The following is an 18291-nucleotide window of genomic DNA, read 5'->3' as shown; positions in this document are numbered from 1 at the left end:
AAATATTTATCAGATTTTGGAAGGCACTTGATCATCCCGAAGTTTACGCCATGAGACAAGTCATTAACCATGCCAAAGAATGCCATGTGGTCTTCAGAATTCGAGCCTATGAGCAATCATTGACTTTTGGCTTGCTTTGCAGCGGCTGCAGACAGGCGAAAACAACTGATCTAGGCAAAGTCTTTTTTCGTAGCAAACAAGTGCAGATCCCGCTCGACTTGCATTGCCGACGGGCTGTATGGAAACGAAGGGTGAAAGAGCCAGCCAACGAACTTCATGACTTCGCTCTCTAGCTGCAACGTGATCTCGATAATCTTCCGTCAAAAGTTGCTTCCCTTTCACCCACCCCACGCTTCGACCAAACACCGGACTCGCGCTAAAGGCCTAGACGGTGCCACCGCTCCCGAGCGAGCCAGAGAGCAGATGTGACACAATAACCAAAGGTGATAAGTAAAGAAAGCGGACCAGAAAAAAGCAAAGAATGTGGCGGCGGGAGATTCGAAGACCACGGCAATCGCCTTGATCACACGGGCGACCTGGTTTGCATCCTCTCCGGAGACATGGACACCTGCTTTTGGATCAAGACGCCATCAAACCACCATGGGCCAACGTGGTCTGACACACAATCCATGCAATTTTGCCAGGTGGCATGCGCGACTCTTCCCATGGTGCTGCTTTGTTTTTATCATCTTCTCTTTCCCAAGGCAGAGACACACACTCTCCCTCTCGCACACTCCCACATTCCATAGGAAGCAGGGCCGAAAAGCAGGAAATGGAAGGGAGATTTCCTTGTTAAACGCTGTGTCGCCATAGGTCTAGATCAAAAGTTCACGATGTCTGCTCGAAAGCCACCCTCGTCTTATTTCCCTCGAATAGCAGGGTATTTTGTGTTTCCGAAATGTGCCAGGAGCCGTGTGACGATCTGTCAGCTCCCTGCGCAAGTCATTTCCCGTCTCTGGGGTCGACAACTTAGTTATTCATCTGCACATCATATTCATTGGGCACTCTAGGTCGAGCTTCGTAACACAGAGAGAGAGGAACTACATAGCATATGCACAGACCTTTCGCGTCTACCTTATCATAGATGGAAATCCTCCCTTTACAAAGTATCAAATCAAGCTTTTGGCAGACTCCTCAAAAAAAAAAAAAAAAAAAAAAAAAAAAAGGAGGCCCTCTGTGATGCCCCTCGTTCTGCAATTTGAGAGCTCGTTTCACACTTTCCATTTCTTTCTTTTGTTCTTTTGCATGCATAAAACTGGGGAAGAGGAGGGGATCCGGGGAACTTACATGTCTCGACGGGGCGCGGGAGCTTGCAGGAATTTACAAAGGGCCGAGTGGTGCCGGAATCACTTAGTTCTTCGTACCGAAGTGGTCTGATTAACTAACTACCATAGCAGGCACCCCTTAAAGTCAGTCCAGAGAAGCATAGTTCTTTTTCTTCTCAACATGAAACTCATCAGAAGGCCCCGTCTCCCTTCTCCTTTGTTGCTCAACCTCGACTTGATCTGCCACGAGTGTTCAGCGTGTTTTAAGGAGGGAGCTAGACCGTTCGCCAGGGGCTGACTAGCTGGGGTCTTTTAAAAGTGCAGGGATGTATTTGTTTAGGGCTTAAGATCTCGATAATGGAAAATGTTGAACAGCCTCAAAACCTGAGATTTCCATTGACTTACGAATGGTTGTTGTGATGATAGTCCCCTTCAGTGGACAACAGCATGCGACTGTTCATGCGGATCTCCATTGATTTCCGAACTGACAAACTAATTACCGGACAGCCCTCTTTTTTTCGGTTTAAGCATACTTTTGTATTCCACCATCAACAGAGGTGGTCCTTTATGCTAAGCATCAAAACAGAAAAGCAACAGCACAGCGTTTCCCCAGCAGACCAAACAAAGCTGAAAAAGGTTGAACCCGTTCCTACACATAGCCACTGGAAAGCGATGGTTCATGGTTCTCCACAGTCATCGAACCAAGTTTTTCAAAAACTGCTAACGTGCCACAGACCTTAATTTCGTCCTGCGAGATAAATAAACTTGGCTTTTTACGGCAGGCCCCAAACATCAAGCTCTGGGAATACGGATGTCCACAGCTCCGTGTAAAAGAATCGTTCAAAGCCCCCAACGTTCGAAACCATATGCTCGGCCATACACTGAATCTTGGCCTATGGGACGTTTGGCGGCTCTCCTTCAGCTCCGTGGCAAGTAACGAGGAGAACCAAGGGTGCATCTAGTTGAAAGTTGCTGGCGTTTCACGCAAGTACGTTAACGGTTACCTAACGGGAACCCTGGGGTCAGCTAGCATCGGCTACCCTATGCAGAAACCTCGGCGCAACAAGTTATGGTTTCGAGATCAAAGCTAGTCCACCCAACCTCGAGGATTTGCGCGTCACGCTGGCGCGGCATTGAGTGGAGATCGTATGGAACCGTTGGCCAGCCAAGAAGCTGTGAATGCATACTCCCTGCGAAGGTCGGAGGAGACATCGGATCTAAGCTGAGTAAGTAAAATGCAATACCTCGTGGTCATAGTTCCATTACTACTACAGCACTGTAGCTATGACAATCCTACAAATACAAAACGTAACACTGGAATGCTCATGGCTAACGTGAAGGCTAGTTAACTACCTAATTAGAGAGCAATGACATTTGTTCGCTATACTGAGCGCTCCATACAGGCATCCGGGCGCGGGGGGGGGGGGGGAAGGAAATTTGGTTAGGGCCATGCGCCTCCGCTCTCAGGTGCTAAAAGATGGGGATAAAGATCTAGGTTTTGCCCGTTACTTGCCATCATTTCCTAGGAATTGAGTCACGCATAAAGGGCAGAATTTTGGTATACAGCCAATCCCAGTCCCTTCAAGCCACCGCTCAAAGATAGCAGCCTTCGTTTGTCTGCGTATCTCGAGTGGGCGTTCACTCTGTTTCCATCTCTTCCTCTTGGACTTGCCGCAGCGCGTGGAGAGAGCCATATGCGCAAGAGGCGTGGACAGGAGTAAGATTAAATTTCCATCGCTGCGAATTCTCCGGCATTGGACCGACGGGCCCACTTTGCATGGAGTCCCTGAAAATTTTATTTTAACCTACTCCGTAGAGTTTGGCTTTTTTGACAGATTGATAAGCATAGGACGGAGGTTAACTTAGGTCGTAGGCACGGACTTTGAACTACAAGGCATAAAGCCCCACACAAGAGAATGCCACTGAAACCATGGGAAACCCAGGAACTCACGATAACTGAGACTGCCGACAACTCCGGGCAGGCTGGCTTAAAAATTCTTTGTTGCATAATCGTGGAAAGAAGTCGTTGGCCATTAATGGTATTTATATAATGCGTGTCTATGTTCGTGCAGCTTTTCCTCGCGCGAAAGGCTCCAGCGAGCCCTAAAGGAGCGGATCGGAGATTCGAATTCTCTGCGGCTGCAGTGGCTCAGCACAATGCCTCAGCTTCTCCACAGAGGACAAGCTCTAAAAGGCTGATTCTCCACAGAGACCATCAAGGTCCGCATTCATGTCTCCCTCGAAATCCTTTTTGACAGGTTGTAAGACACGGATAGCGGCGTGTTTCAGTCCCATCAAGGGCAGGTGCATCACTGTAAGGAGTGATCCTCATCGAATTCGGACTTAGAGAGAGTTTCGTTATCACCGTTGATTTGGGAGATGGTTCATTCCAACTTCTCCGAAGAATGCGTGTCGAGAGAGGGATCGAGCTGGGTCCGTTACAAAGCTAGTAAAGTGTGGACTATTTGCATGATCTAGCGTAAGACTCAGATATACTCTCGGGCTTTAGGCGATAAGCTTTGAATTTGTCAGAGAGCCTAGTCTCGATCCTCGACTCTCGATTTTGCTTTCGAAAACGCGGATCGCAAAACCTGAATATAGGAAAGCCAGTATTGTGCGGAGAAAAATCTTGGGGTAGGTGGTGTTATACCCAAATTATAGCAGGGCCTATGAAGAGGTTACCTTGGAGACCTCGGAGACTCTCCACGCCGACAATTTGCCTTCTCTCGTCCGTTGGAGAGAATGGGGATCTAAAAGAAGCGAGTCCTTCTTGGCAGTCATCTCAACAAACGATTACTAGAGATCAATCATCGCCTGTTCAGTCAAACGCAGCTGTCAGCGAGTTTAACTACTGCAGACAGAAATGATTACATATCCCACTTCAAATAACCCTTAGCTTTCACATGTTTCATCCAAAGGTGCTTCTTTAGTAAAGGAAAACATTCCGCTCCTGAGGATGCCTTTTGAGTTTCTCAGTCGGTTCAATGTCTTCTCGAATTGAAGGTCAAGGAAGCCGGTCCGGAACTTGTCATGCGATAGATACTCTGTGAGAGAGCCTCCAGATGTCTATAGTAGACAGCGTCACAAGTAGTTGAACGGGGGAATCCTAGCTTCTGTGGTAGCGACGGCAGCAGGTTGGCAGGAGCTTGTAAGTCTTTTGAGGTACAAGTTTTGCTCATTTTGAATTGTTATTGAAGGGTATATAGTCTGTCAACCTTTTTATATAGCGAAAACAACGGCAACCTCTAATCCTTCGGTTTTAAGCCATCCCTGCGCATCGATGGCAAGCTTGGCTACTATTTCTGCCCATCACACCCTAGTGACAAGCGTTGGGCATAACCTGGGGCATCCGGCCGCCTCATTCCATCGGATGAAAGAAGAGTCGGGAATCAGCCGTAGATACCTTGTCTGAGCATAATAGGACTATCGCTTGCTAGATGCAAGCATATCTGTTTGACATTTTATATACATGGGAGTCGAATGCCCGGTCTGTGTCTTCGTGTGGCGGACGGAAGCTGTGCTGCTAGCATGAACCTTTGTAAAAGCTGGAAGATATTCGACTTGCTCAAATAACGGCGGAAGAGACCCCATGCACAACAAATAATGAGCCGGAGCTGTCATTTGAAGTGCACCCCGCTATTTGACATGCCACTTCTCGCTGACAGTGCTCCGTGTTGATGTAATCTCAGGGGAGTTGGTGTCACGGTGTGTTGTTCGGATGGGCGAATGGGCTGGAGCTGTAGGCACACCGGTATATTCGGATGCTTCGCTGCTGGTCACATTTGCTCTGCGGCAAGTAGAGAGAGATGATGGGTGATGCAGGACAGTTCAAGGGGTGAAGTCTTCAGGTTACTTTCTCCGCCTAAACGGGTAGGCTAGGGCTTAGGGCTTTGGGCTTGGGATGCTGTCATTCTCGATCCGCTGTCGACATCACGCTGATGCAAGCCGCCATTGAGTCCCTTGTCGGAGGAAGACAACACACCAATACATCCCAGAAGGGTTGATAGTTCTTATCTTGCGTTGGTGTAGCCGACTATCTTACTACCTACCTAGCCGTCATCCTTGAAACTCGCGAGCAAACCCGATAGTCTGACCTCCCCTCCCTTCCACATGGCCGCGTTGCAGAGCTTAAGCGTTCTGCTACAGCAAAGTTCAATTGATGATCATGATGAAATAATCAAAACTTGCAATGCGATCTTAAAAAGATCCAAAACCGACCTTGAAGCGCGACACGTTAAAACGGTAGCGTTGCTCAAACAGGACCGCTTCGAAGAAGCGATAAAAGTTATCGAGGATGGAGGAGATGCGCTGCAGCAACGGGCGTCGTTGGAATGGGCATACGCCTTGTATAAAACCGGAAAACTTGATAAAGCTATAGAGGTGGCCGCCGCTTCGGGTAGAGGACGAGGAGCAAAACATGTGGAGGCCCAAACGGTATGTATCCATCTCTTCGTAGGTTGAGACTCACGGTTGACTTTCGCTCAGGCATACCGAGATGAGCGTTTTCAGCGGGCAAAAGATTTATATGAGGAGCTGTATAGAGACCAAAGCGCCTCCGCGCAGGAACATACTGATCTTCGAATTAATATGACAGCCGTGGACGCGCAGCAACGCTGGGCTGGACACGCGAAGTTGGCGCAAGGAATTAAACCAGGCGCTGACGACCTGGAAGTATTTGAGACAACTTACAATATTGCTTGTGAGTATATTGCGACTGGGGAACTTGAAAAGGCTCGACAACTTCTTAGAAGAGCGAAAGGTTTGTCCACCCACTGCTGCATTTCTCTCCCCAAAGCTAACCGCCAGGTTTGATAGAGCTTTGCAAATCTTCCGAGGAACTGTCGCCAGAGGATAAGAGAGCTGAATTATTACCTATTGCAACCCAAGAATTGTATATTGCTCTACGGCAGGGGAAGCTCGAGGGAGTAGAATCACTGCTTGAAGAGATCAATATCTCCGAGTACGTCTCCGCTAGCCGCATTATACCACTTTTTGCTGACCTGACTTGAAGGATATCCGAGATGTCTACAAAGCAGATTGCCCAAAACAATCTCATCCTCGCTACCCACCGCGATTCTAATCCCTATTTACAGCATAAGTTGTTCCACGAAACACCACAACCTGCGGATAGCGATAGACTATTCAGATACCAAAGCGGAACCTTGAAACAAAACTCAAACACCATCGAGCTTCTTGTTCACAAGTACGATGGAGTTGCAAGATCAACTTCAAAAGTACTATCTCAACAAAAGTCAGCGACACTGTCAAAAGATGTTAATTCCCTTTCCATTTTCAATGTGGCTGCCCATACTCAAAACAAGGGCGGGCGAGCCTCCATAAAACAAACGCTCTCCCTATTAGAAAAGCGACCCCAAGATGTCGGCCTTGTTCTCCTTGCTACCCAATTATATATCGGTGAAGGCAATGTGAGCTCTGCGGTATCCGTTCTAGAATCTTTCTTAAAACGGCTGGACGAATCGATATCAGAATCAGACCAGGAGGTCCGATACAATCCGGGCCTCATCAGTGTCCTCGTCGCTATCTATAAACTACAAGGCCGGAAGAGGCAAGTAAACATCGAGCTCGCCAAAGCCGCAACATATTGGCGCCAACGGCCGCGCCACGAACAGCCACTATCCCTTCTCCGAGCCGCAGCATCGTCTCTTCTTCAATCTCACGATTTCTCGAACCTGCGCACCGCCGCCGAGATATTTGATGCCGTACACTCCATCGAGCCGACAGATCGGATCGCAACAGCCGGCTACGTCGCATCCCACGCCGCATTCTCCCCGTCGAAGATCCAAAACGAGACCTCCACCCTCACACCGATCCAAAACCTGATCTCCGGCGTGGATGTCGCCATTCTCGAAGCCGCAGGCATTCCTCCCATTTGCACCGAGACAATCACGGCATCTCGCAAACGCAAGGCGACCGAGGACAAACAGAAACAGGCCGCGCCCAAAAAGAAACGGATACGTAGATCTCGGCTGCCAAAGGATTATGACCCAGAGAAGAAGCCTGATCCGGAGCGTTGGCTGCCATTGCGCGATCGCTCGACATATCGGCCAAAGGGCAAGAAAGGAAAGCAGAGAGCTGCTGATCGGACTCAAGGTGGCATTGTGAATGAAAAGGGAGAGGAGAGTGCTGCACCGACCGCCGGGGTGGTACAGCAAAAGAGCCAGGGTGGAGGTGCGAAGAAGAAGAAGGGTAAAGGAAAGAGATGATGATCTACGTCTAATAGTAACATCCATGAGATAGATAAGTTCCCCAATATTGGGGTTGAAATGTATTTTTCAAAATATCTTTTAATAAGTACTATTGCCCCGACGAAATAACGTAGTGTTCCAGACACCTGAAATGAACCACTGCAATGCCCTGTCTATCAGAACCCCCTAGCATTGTGTGAATGAAGAGACAAAGAAAATAAACCAGAGTAGGACAACAAAAATCTTTGAGGCGAAACATTGGGATATATAAAGTAGGAACAACCCTCACAGATTAGGCGAGGATCTTATATGATAGAGAAATCTATTTTTTTGGTTTATAATGCAAAGAGAGAAAGCAATAACCCCATGATTGTGAACAGGCTAAGAATAGGGAGATGAATGGAGCAGTACATTGCGGAGAACTGCAGAAACTATAGGAGACAAGGGAAATTGCAGAATATATCAGACCTAGGGTGAGGCTCCAAAAGGCGAAGCGCAATTCCGAATAATCCACAGCTAACGAGAAGTGTGAATTAGGGGGTATAACTCCAGATGGCGAGGGGTTGAGTAGGTAGTTGATATCAATAAGAATGATGGTCCCCATAACCAGTTGGGTAGGAATAGGTATGAGGTGAATATTAATAGAAAGCATAGTCTGGTTACCAGGTTTCCTATTATTTCATTTAAGTCAGCTTGTGTCCTGGGGAAAAAACATAAAATCTCTCATGAACACATACGGCAATATATTGCCCGGCACTCTTTTTGTTATCCCAAAACTGCTGGGCCTCCTGCTGATTTAAATTGCCCTTCGCCATAGCAACATCTATCAGTGCGGCTTCCACACCCTCGCCCATGCCTTTACTGCTGCCACAGACAAAGACACGCCCATCCAACGCATTGATCACATACCAGACAAGATCGGCCTGGTTGCGCACTTCCTCTTGGACATAGCGTCCTTCGCCACGCCTACTTTCAACAACTCTCTTGACTGTCTCCTCGTGCACGCCCCACTCGCCAGAATAGAGCTCGTCCACTAATGAATCCCGGATCCCTTGAAGAACCCAGACTTTATTTGCGCAGTTGGCAGATTTTAGACGTCGCTGGACGAACCCACGAAATGGGGCCACACCAACACCAGCACCAATCAATAGCATGGGACCGTCTAGAACAAACTCTCGAGCGAGCGGATTAGCCATGAGACCTCGAAACATCGGTATATGAAGACCAAGAGATCGTGCATCGACACCGGCTTCCTCGGCCTCAATCACCTTTTGGGCAATCCGTTGCAAGAAGCCGGACCCAACACCTGTACGCTTTGCACCTTGCCAATCAGGGCAGTCATGAACAGTAACAGCGATCTCGACGAGGCGGCGATCATTACCACCATCAGCGGTCTGCGAAAGCAGTGGGTCTTGCGAGAGTGAATAGAAGCGTGGCATAAGAGGATTAAGGACGGAGAGAAGGAAATCTAAAGGGGGTTGAGAAGAAGGAAATGCATGCAGCAGCTGAGAAACGGTGATATACTGGCTCGTGCGAAGATCACAGAATGAGCCCTGACCCTGAGCGGAGCAGAGGTACATCAGAATTTTCTTTTCATCGCGATTTGATGCATATTCCGCTAGCAACCGCAATAAGGGCTTCGTTGGCGGGTAGCTCTGGAAATCTGTGCACCAGGATACCAGCTCTCGTCGAGTAGTTACCAATTCCCTAGGTTTATCATCGCCCCAGACGGTGGGCCATCGTCCTTTCGTCGTGTGAAGCATCACCTTTTTATCTCGAACGGTTCTTGGGACACCCAGAGAGTTGAAAATGTCGTCGACAACGTCATCGGCATTCTTAGGGCAGACGCCAATCGCTCCACCAACTACGAAATCGACATCCCCGCCTTCGGCAGGGTAGTCTGTGATATCTATATCAAAGTGGAACGTTCGTTTCTCAGCACCGGGTTTGGTCAGCTCTCTGGAATAATGAAGTGGTGCGCGGTAGACCTCGTAAGGAGGGTGCGGTTGGACAAATGACGGTGGATGATCGGAAGGACCCAATCTCTGATCGACCAAGTCTACAGGGACCGGAGCAAATGAGACGGTCTTCTCGGGTAATTCACAGATGTTTGTGAGCTCGCTGTCATGGGATAGAGTGCCCAAATACAGTTGAAGACTTTCGAAAGCCTTATTCTTCGGTGGTAAAATCGGTCGCTTAACAGATGAAGAGGCAGGTTGTCTCAGGGGTTGTAATTTGCAACATCCCCCTCCACAGCAGAGTTTCTCAACCCGCGTAGTCCCAGCGCCGACATTGCCCAAGATCTTCTGGACGTCTTCAGAATTTTGAGAAATCAGAACGGTCGAAGCACGTCGTCTGTGGGTGACGGGTTTCAACGGAGACGATTCTTTAGGCTGGACATTCAATTTATCGATTCTCTCAGCAATATCTTCAGTAAGTAGTTCGGTTGCTGGAGTAGATGGGGCCTCTGAATCACTCGATACCTCAGAGCCAGTTACCAGCGATGGCAGTGATGACTGGGATTCTGTGGATTTCAAGGGACCGGGATGGAGGAGTGTCAGATGAGGCACGGCGCTAGGTTCTTCAGGGATAGGATTGTCTGGGTGAGATGTGACCGAAAGAGGAATGCCGTTCTTATCTGTGCGTGCAGCACTTGTAGTAGTTGACAACATCATGATCGGCCCAGGGAAAAAAGACCGTAGGTTCAACTGTGGCCAGCAAAAAAAAAATTGTTAGATTTTTTAATTCATATACTTTGTACAAGAGACTGAACTGAGGAAGATTGGAGATGAGACAAAGTACTCAATGGGGTTTAGAATTGAGAATGAAGAACTCACTGATTGTCGAGCCCAATGTGTTACAAAGCAACGCGTGAATTAATTTGTATGAGGGCAGGATCTGAGTGAGACTGACTTCGGCAGATGACCGGTTGAATTGCGACAGTCCGCTCCAACAAATCCAGAGGTGATTGCGGGGGTTGTTTAAAAGATAGGAAAACTAGCATAGACTTAGGAGAGGAAGAGACGATCCGAGAGAGCAACCATGGCTATGAGATGATTGCTTGCATTTTTGCAGAGTAGCAAACCTGGAGAGATCTGGGTCCTCGGCCTGATTTTTTTTTTTCGATGGGGAATCGGGAGGCAAAGAAGCAACCAGGAGATGGCCGGAATGAGCATGCTGGGCCACAGCCAGTCGTTGACCCAGTCCTGCCAGCGAAAATTACGCAACCGACCGTATTGCGATTACCGCAAACCCTCACAGAACCATGCTTCCAGAACGAAGACGTCAAGTTGCGCCACATCCACACACGACGAAGGCAGTTTCGATATTACAGCAGGGCCCAAATATGCCCTGTCGATCAGGCTAATGGCAGGGTTGTTGACCCTTCCATGCCCAAATCGAGCTATTTCAATCACCTAATACCTGCAGACGCTCCAACAACCCTCTTCAACCGCCCCCGGCCAGCGCCGTACCAAGCCGTAAATTACCGGGCAGCACAACACCCGAACGTGCGCCCCTTATCTGATCGAACCGCGTCGTGCCACCCGAGAGCGCCAAGCCCCGCCGCCGAATTTTGCCCCAACAAGGAAATTATCTCCACGTTTCCGCGCTAATCACGCCACCAACTGCGGATCAGATAACTCGCCTGGCCCATCAGATTAGATTGTGCTGCTTGATCGGTCGCAAAGGCTGGCCTGGATTCAGATTATCAGATTGATAATGCCTGTCGTGCCGTGCGTTTCATCATTGTACGAATGGGCGCTGTTGAGAGCGAGCGACCGACCCCGGCCGGCGACCATCTCGTTCCGCTCATGTCCACAATCGCCAAGGGCCAATGAACCAAGCAACAAGCAAAGTTTGGCTACAAGCCTTCAGATCATCGAGCTAATTCGATCGCAATTCCGCCTTTACCGAGGTAGGGGTGGAAGATGCCTTGCCAGGCCGACTTCCTGGCCTGTCCATGATGCTTCTGGCGATGCAGATGGGTCCATTTATGTCAACACGTAAGACAAGACTAACTATGCATTTAACTCAGAAGGGAGATTGACAAATGCAAACCCGCCCACCGCCTGGTGATGATTACCATTTATGAAACCGCCAAGTGAACACATTTGTAATTCACCATGTCTTTTTTATAATACCATTCGCAGATCCATAAGCTTGTCTCTCTTGGTTATCCCCCAGGGAATTCATTTAGGGTTGATGGAGCACTTGCAACTTTGTCGGATGCGCACAGCCCGTGTCACCTTTCCGATCCTTCTCCAATAGACTTTGCCAGCCGGGAAATCTCACCACATACATAGGTACTCCTTAGGTCATAAATAAATGGAGGACTCCGTAATAAATAGAATAATATACACCTAGACTTTCAAAGGAGCGGTCTGGAAATGTTTCTTGTCAGCTGGAGACCCACACAAGCTTTTAGAGTATTCAGCTAATGCACCTTCTCCCAACAGGTCGGGAAAACCGATTGTCTTTTTCCTTGCATGATCCAGCATAACACGAGCGCGACCCTCAAGCGAATGGCTTATGGCAAGCCAACAATACGCGAATTCCATGGATCGTAGATGCGTATCGGCTTGAGCAGGCAGGCGGGAGTCGTAAGTCCCTTGCCGTTAGATAGCTTGACAAGCATCTGTGCCGCCGAAGCCCTCTGCAGCGGACTGGGGGCCGCCATTTCTCATACCCTTGTCAACAATGGGCTCATGTATCCCAATGCCACCAACCGTTGCGCCTCTTCTGCCCACTTCACCTGGACCTCCTGCTCTCGAAATCCGTTCACGTCCAACACCCACATTAACGTGACGAAAAACGCCCATATGTCTACCTTGCACGTCTGCGGCTTCCCTGCCACCGTTTCGGGTGCTGTGTACGACAAAGTGCCCCAGACATTTCTAGCTGAACCAACTGAGCCTACAAGTCCAAAGTCTGTGATTTGGAAGAGTATCAGGCCATCAGGCCGAAGTTTGTAAAAGATGTTTGACGGGGTGAGGTCCCGATGGATCACACCTTTACAGGCGAGGTGGTCAAGCCAACTCGGTGACGTCGACTTCGGAAAGCTCGAGTGGAACTTCTCGAAGTAGAGAGAGTGTTCAACGCTTCTTGAGGAGGAGCAGATCGAAATTGTTGTCGATGTTAAGACTTCCCCTGGAGAATCTGTGCAAGCAAATATCTGATAAATGTTCTTAGGCTTGGTCTTGTGCACCAATATTAATGATCGTAGGTCACCATCATTCAAGCCCATAAATAACCTCGCTTGTGGTCCGCCCAATCCCTGAGAGCCAAGGTACTTGACAATATGTTTCTGCCACATGATCAGCTTAAGTTTCCCAAGTTCACTCATGACAAGGTTAAGGCGCACTTACATGTCGCAACTGCTCGAGAGCCTGACATTCACGCTGGAACGATTGGTAGTGTTCATCATTCAAGACCATCGGCCTCCCCGTTACTTGGGTACTTGCTTTCAATTGTTTTATTGCCATAAGTTGGCCGGTGTCGACATTTATAGCTTTAAACACGTGGCCAAAGCTACCAGCCCCCAACTGTTTAATTTTTACGTACCTAATAGCTCGCGCTCGCCCGCTCGGGTCGGGCCAAGGTGACCTGAGGCCGCCACCGTGCTCCTTGATTCTTTCCCTGGGCTTGTTGGCAATGACTCTCGCCATCGCCTCCTCCACATAATCATGCCATACCATCTCAAATTCAACCGCACCGCGGCGTCTGCTACCCATTCTAAAACTTGAATTAAACCCACATGCAACCACAAGTAGGCGGTGACGACCATCTCCAAACGGCATAGCATGTGCACCGAAAGTCTCGGTGCTGCTGTCAATCGAGGTATCGCGAAGCATGATAACGCCAGTGTCCCAGTTGGCACTGAATGAGCACTGGATCGGTGCAATGTTAGGTCATTTCACCAGAATATCGGCATCGCCACTTCCGATCGTCACCAAGACATATGGACATTTCGAACGCATATTGACGTGGACACCTAAGACTCGCCGGCCGTCCTGCAGTTTTGATAAAAGACTAGCATTGTCAGGGTCGTTTACGACTGCATCGGCTGCCAGGTTCAAAGGCTTAAGGGAAAATAAAAGAGGCGCCGACTGCGAGCGACGGGAGCATGATCTATGCATAATGGGTACCTATAAAGAAGCTATCAAGGATGACACAAATGATAGGGAAAACCAGATGCGCAGCAAGAGTCAAACGGTCATAACCTTTGTTCGAAAATCTTGATAACACTGAAACTGGCATTTGGGGAAACGTTAAGTCCACAGTTTAAGTCTTTTGTCAACAGCATTTATGGATTGTTTATATGCAAAAGAGCGAGAGTGGCAAGGCAGTGTCTTAAGCAGCAGTGAATTCCGTCCTAGTTAATGAAGTGTTATTTAATTCTTCATGCCTACTACCACTTCCCCCCATATAGACGCGTAATAAGCAAATAGAAGACTTGCATACCTTTACATATTATTGATTATGGTGAAATGATTAGATTTGCAGTCCGAGTCGGGATGTATCCTCTTGATACACGGTGTTGCCAGGTGTATCTTCTGATTTTATCAAATGGCAGCGTCAATGGTAAAATCAGTCTTTAAATCGGATTCTATGTGTATCTCCTCAATAAGCAAAACGACAGTGAATACTCGACACCGTAACTTTCTTATAGTTGTTCAGGGGCCCCAACTAATAACACCGACCGGAGAACGCGGTACATCAAGTACGAAAATTCTGCTCTCTTGTAGGTCATTCCAGAAATAGGATCTGAATGTCCTATGCTCAAACTCAAAATCTATACTCTAGTAAGTTGGCGGAAATTCCGGGGTATAGTGAAAGATCCAGGTTTTCCTGTCAGGAAGGGAGAGCGGAACAGTGAAAAGCCAGCGGTCGCCGGCTAGACGAAAAACGGTAGCTGAACAAGTTATCCTTCCACAACACGGCAATCGTATTTGCACTTTGCTTGATTCGAATGTTGTAAGGCTTATTCTCTCTGTTGCTATGGCCGTGCCGAGTCCATATTTTTCGTGGGCACCGGCACTATCCATCAGCGACCAAATATGCGAAGAAGGGGGTGGAGAAGGCATCATTGGCGACACCGAGAGACTATACACTCGTAATATCTTCGCACAAAACGGGGATGACGCTCAGCTTTAAGAAGTGTGCATACCATGCGCAATCAATCCGTGCTTCCAGGAAGTCCAGGGCGGGATCTCAGAAAGGTTCAAAGCCGCACAGGTCGTGATTACGTGATGCTAAAAGCAGCGATGACTTGATGGGGAGTGACCTCCAGCCCTGCAAAGGGACACACTGTTTGATATTGTAAAGATATTGGTGAATACAGCGGCATCTTCTGTATCATTTTTCTTATTTCAGATATATCCTACCGTTTGCGCCTGAGGAGTTATCCGTCGATCCTCTCTTTGACGGGTCCTTACAAAAATATTAAAGCTGTTGAAGGATGTTTGCTGATAGTAATCTGGATTAAACATTGATACCCTTGTTGAGCGTGCAGTGGAAAAAGTGAAATAATGATATTTGCGGATATCTGCAACTTTTCTTAACATTGACAAGTTCTAGAGTGTTATTCTATCCTGGCAACTTGTATTTGGTTGGTGTTCAGCTATTCACCCTCGGCGAGCTGATTGCCTGAATATTACAGCTTATCACTGATCGATGGGACATTGATCGATTCAAGATGCCCGTTACCGGGTAAGTGTACCCCAGCTCCCAAGGAAGGCATAAATTAACTTCAATTGCTGACATCCCCACAGACTCTTCTTCATCCCGGCAAATCCAAACTCGTCTACTGCTCTAGGAACAGTAGCCAACCAGTTACGAGCAGCTTACAATGCCGTGCCAACTGGCCGATGGGCCCTTGAGCACAAATTGCTAAGGGACACGCCCTCTTGCCTGCCACCATCAGCATACGCCCCACTGCCGCAACTTCAACCCCGTTTCATGCACTTTCTTTCCCTCAGCCACTTCCAGTCGCATGGATTCGTCTACATCTCAGACCGGCCAAGTCCTGACCCTTGGGCACCCTCCCAACCGCACCACTCCCAAGCAGGCATCCACGCCCATCCCACCCAACAGCAAATTCCGCCCCAACCAAGCTCATCAAACCGACTAGTAAAGGAAGAAGATGCCCCACAAGTCTCTCGCTCCTCCTCCTCCTCCTCATGGACAATGATGACTCTAGACCCGGCATCATTCAACTCCTTTCTCGCAATTACTCTTCGCGCATGCGAACCCCTCTGGTGTCACAGACACACCATGCTCGTCACAGGCGGGACCATCTTCGAGGTCGGAGACTTCCGCATACGCATCGGCGATCTACGACAGACCCAGCCCGTGCAGCGAGTTCGTGGGTGTATTGTCGAGATCGAATATCGCGGGCCGGGACAGACAGTTACGCCGAAAGACAGCGACTGGTATCTTCCGGTGTCAGAACCAGCGACATCGGCGGCATTGGGGGTGGAAGACGGGTTTTTAGGGATTGCCGGTGGGGCTGGGGATGGCGAGGAAGAGCTCCTCACTGAGGAAGATTGGGTTGTGGGCGAAAAGCTGATTCGGGAATTTTGGGGTCGTTTTGCTGTGCCTGGCGCTAAGGAAGCGATTCGTGTACCTGGTTTGTTGACGGAGACGAATAAAGCTAGGCAGAGAGGGACGAAGAGGCTCACGACCATGGACGCGGGTGTGACGAACACTGGGATCGCGGGTGCGGATTTGGCGAGGCAGTATATGGAGCTGTTGCGGTTCAATCGGTGAAACAAAAATGAGATATATTTAGTATTAAGCTCTCTTTGGGTGACATCACTCAGTTCATAACTTCAGGATTCATCATCATAAGAGCGTACGGCAATTGGTACTATACATAGGCATAATTTGACCGGGGACTCCCGTAGTCGTGATAAGGTTATGGCTGAGACCTACCAGCTAAAACTATATATATATATATATATCGGGGAGCCACCAGGGTCCCTGTTTGATTATACAAAGGTAACAAAGCTACTTGGGTATTTAGTCAACTTACATCTGTCGCGCACAATCTGTAAAACTACACTATTGTCTAATCCTTAGCTTTGTCTATGAATGACGGGCGACTGGACTGTGGCTGAAAACATAGCCGGGAAACCCCGAGAATGAAATATCATACGATAGTAGGAACAAAAAGCCCATGGTTAACAAGTATAACAAAAGACCTCTCATATCCACGAAATATGATTCTGGTAGAGTAAGATAACGTCGCCATGCTTTATCAAATTTCTGTTTGGATGGAAGAACAAGATCCGGCACGAGAACACCTTGAGCGTTTCAACTTTCCTGCAAGAACCACTGGGAGATGCGGATGCCACCGGCGCTCCAACAGAAGTAACTATGGGTTGCTACAGGTTTAACTAGCAATCATGAAATGGGGGAATAAGGGGTGGGAAGAAATCAGCACGGGACGTGCAATCACTTTTCCAGATGGAAGCCTTGAACTGGTTTGGAAAATCAGGGAAGAACACTGGTTGGTTTTCCTTTTCGTTTTATTTCTGCATCATAAGTTGGACGAATTCGTTATCTAGATTTTGGTTAGTTATAACGCGGACGATCATGATCACATTCAAGCAGAACTGGGCGCATACAGTCGATTCTTCCATCACCATCCTGGTCGGCCTCACGGATCATCTCATCCACTTCGTCATCGGTCAACTTCTCACCGATGGAGGTCATTACGTGGCGCAACTCTGCGGCGGAGATGAAGCCGTTGTTATCCCGGTCAAAGACCTTGAACGCCTCCCGAATCTCTTCTTCGGAATCGGTATCCTTCATTTTCCGTGCCATCATGGTAAGGAACTCTACAGAGGGGTCAGAATTCATCGTGCTGTGGTAACCGCGCCGAAGAGCAGAAGAGCAAGGCGAGGCTTAGGATGGAGTAGGAAACCATACCCGGGAAATCGATGGTTCCATTGTTATCGGCGTCAACCTCGTTGATCATATCCTGTAATTCAGATTCGGAAGGGTTTTGGCCGAGGGAACGCATTACGGTTCCGAGTTCCTTGGTGGTGATCTGACCTGTTGCCGTCCAGGATAGTCAGCATCATGGCATCAACACAAACATGATACAGCGAAGTGCATTGGATGTTCTTCATCATTTTTTCAAGCGCGGAGTACTGTAACGGACTAACCATCGCCATCTTTGTCCTGTTCACGAAATCATAGTCAGCAGGTGATTGTGTTAATGTTTACCCCGCGTAACATGGTCGCGATTAAGAGTCTGGAACCAACATACAAACAGAGAGAACGCCTCCTTGTACTCAGAAACTTGTTCTTCGGTCAATGAATCAGCCTACATGATATTATTGAAGGGTCAGCAGTCTGTCCGGCCATTGTGGGATCCAGGATGGACGATTCGCGGGGGTGAGGGGCATTATGTGTGGGCTCAGCGCAACATACCATTTTATGATTTTAGGAAAACGCCAAAAGAAAATAATCACAAAGGAATCTCAAAGAAGAAGATGGATCTGGTACGAGAAGAGTGCACGATGTGCAGACAACAGGGACAGCAGTCTTGGGTGGAAACCTGACAAGAAATGGGGGATGAAGAGGAAGTGTGACGGAGGGAGAAAGGGTGAGTTTATTTAGCATCGAACGGCCGTCAACAAATAATAACAGCGAACTTTCTTTGGTGGGCTCAAGCCGCCCCGCCCCAGCTCGCCAGTTGACTTAGCCCAAGGCTCCCTGCGAGCGACCTTGGTTTGTATGGCAAACTCTACCCTGCAAAACTTGTAACTCCTCCGCCAAGGCTGACTCGCCAGGCGGGCACCAAGTCGCTC

At 48.5% G+C, this 18291-nt stretch overlaps 8 protein-coding genes across 8 annotated transcripts; 5 read left to right on the top strand and 3 right to left on the bottom strand.

Moving 5' to 3' along the window:
- The first annotated feature begins 1522 nt into the window (after window positions 1-1522).
- Window positions 1523-3070, top strand: CIMG_10944 (uncharacterized protein). The gene is made up of 2 exons (XM_012358955.1): window positions 1523-2491; window positions 2611-3070. Exon 1 carries the CDS (start codon window positions 1713-1715, stop codon window positions 2004-2006), a length of 294 nt encoding a protein of 97 aa, XP_012214378.1. The 5' UTR covers window positions 1523-1712; the 3' UTR covers window positions 2007-2491; window positions 2611-3070.
- A 2190-nt stretch (window positions 3071-5260) lies between these two features.
- Window positions 5261-7575, top strand: CIMG_02407 (signal recognition particle protein). Its single transcript, XM_001248635.2, has 4 exons — window positions 5261-5699; window positions 5751-6024; window positions 6081-6225; window positions 6277-7575. The coding sequence occupies exons 1-4, from the start codon at window positions 5376-5378 to the stop codon at window positions 7487-7489; spliced, it is 1956 nt and encodes a 651-aa protein (XP_001248636.1). The 5' UTR covers window positions 5261-5375; the 3' UTR covers window positions 7490-7575.
- Window positions 7521-10448, bottom strand: CIMG_02408 (FAD binding domain-containing protein). Its single transcript, XM_001248636.2, has 3 exons — window positions 10309-10448; window positions 8209-10179; window positions 7521-8142 (listed from the first exon to the last, which is right to left on the bottom strand). The coding sequence occupies exons 2-3, from the start codon at window positions 10144-10146 to the stop codon at window positions 8131-8133; spliced, it is 1950 nt and encodes a 649-aa protein (XP_001248637.1). The 5' UTR covers window positions 10147-10179; window positions 10309-10448; the 3' UTR covers window positions 7521-8130.
- Window positions 10449-10582: 134 nt separating this feature from the next.
- Window positions 10583-11528, top strand: CIMG_02409 (uncharacterized protein). Its single transcript, XM_001248637.2, has one exon. It carries the CDS (start codon window positions 10597-10599, stop codon window positions 11083-11085), a length of 489 nt encoding a protein of 162 aa, XP_001248638.1. The 5' UTR covers window positions 10583-10596; the 3' UTR covers window positions 11086-11528.
- On the bottom strand, window positions 11442-13323 carry CIMG_02410 (serine/threonine protein kinase; the record flags this gene model as incomplete). The annotated part of the gene is made up of 3 exons (XM_001248638.2): window positions 11442-11853; window positions 11916-12776; window positions 12838-13323. The coding sequence occupies 2 exons, from the start codon at window positions 13321-13323 to the stop codon at window positions 12153-12155; spliced, it is 1110 nt and encodes a 369-aa protein (XP_001248639.2). The 3' UTR covers window positions 11442-11853; window positions 11916-12152.
- Window positions 13324-14038: 715 nt separating this feature from the next.
- Window positions 14039-14626, top strand: CIMG_02411 (uncharacterized protein; the record flags this gene model as incomplete). Its single annotated transcript, XM_001248639.2, has 3 exons — window positions 14039-14053; window positions 14218-14274; window positions 14315-14626. The coding sequence occupies 3 exons, from the start codon at window positions 14039-14041 to the stop codon at window positions 14624-14626; spliced, it is 384 nt and encodes a 127-aa protein (XP_001248640.2).
- A 262-nt stretch (window positions 14627-14888) lies between these two features.
- On the top strand, window positions 14889-16300 carry CIMG_02412 (uncharacterized protein). Its single transcript, XM_001248640.2, has 2 exons — window positions 14889-15181; window positions 15244-16300. The coding sequence occupies exons 1-2, from the start codon at window positions 15168-15170 to the stop codon at window positions 16238-16240; spliced, it is 1011 nt and encodes a 336-aa protein (XP_001248641.2). The 5' UTR covers window positions 14889-15167; the 3' UTR covers window positions 16241-16300.
- Window positions 16301-16587: 287 nt separating this feature from the next.
- CIMG_02413 (calmodulin) lies at window positions 16588-18053 on the bottom strand. The gene is made up of 6 exons (XM_001248641.2): window positions 17912-18053; window positions 17748-17804; window positions 17644-17659; window positions 17405-17530; window positions 17101-17313; window positions 16588-17036 (listed from the first exon to the last, which is right to left on the bottom strand). Exons 1-6 carry the CDS (start codon window positions 17912-17914, stop codon window positions 17002-17004), a joined length of 450 nt encoding a protein of 149 aa, XP_001248642.1. The 5' UTR covers window positions 17915-18053; the 3' UTR covers window positions 16588-17001.
- Window positions 18054-18291: the final 238 nt, after the last annotated feature.

This window comes from Coccidioides immitis, assembly GCF_000149335.2.
Source record: "Coccidioides immitis RS genomic scaffold supercont3.1, whole genome shotgun sequence".
NCBI lineage: Eukaryota > Fungi > Ascomycota > Eurotiomycetes > Onygenales > Onygenaceae > Coccidioides > Coccidioides immitis.
This window is presented reverse-complemented; position numbering and strand designations above follow the sequence as displayed.

Coding starts and splice junctions, on each gene's coding strand:
- CIMG_10944 (XM_012358955.1), top strand. CDS start 1,713: ATGCGACTGTTCATGCGGATCTCCATTGATTTCCGAACTGACAAACTA.
- CIMG_02407 (XM_001248635.2), top strand. CDS start 5,376: ATGGCCGCGTTGCAGAGCTTAAGCGTTCTGCTACAGCAAAGTTCAATT. Junction 5,700..5,750: donor AACATGTGGAGGCCCAAACG/GTATGTATCCAT, acceptor ACTTTCGCTCAG/GCATACCGAGATGAGCGTTT. Junction 6,226..6,276: donor GAAGAGATCAATATCTCCGA/GTACGTCTCCGC, acceptor CCTGACTTGAAG/GATATCCGAGATGTCTACAA.
- CIMG_02409 (XM_001248637.2), top strand. CDS start 10,597: ATGGGGAATCGGGAGGCAAAGAAGCAACCAGGAGATGGCCGGAATGAG.
- CIMG_02408 (XM_001248636.2), bottom strand. CDS start 10,146: ATGATGTTGTCAACTACTACAAGTGCTGCACGCACAGATAAGAACGGC.
- CIMG_02413 (XM_001248641.2), bottom strand. Junction 17,314..17,404: donor TGGAACCATCGATTTCCCGG/GTATGGTTTCCT, acceptor ACCCCTCTGTAG/AGTTCCTTACCATGATGGCA. Junction 17,037..17,100: donor TGGTGATGGAAGAATCGACT/GTATGCGCCCAG, acceptor ACCAAAATCTAG/ATAACGAATTCGTCCAACTT.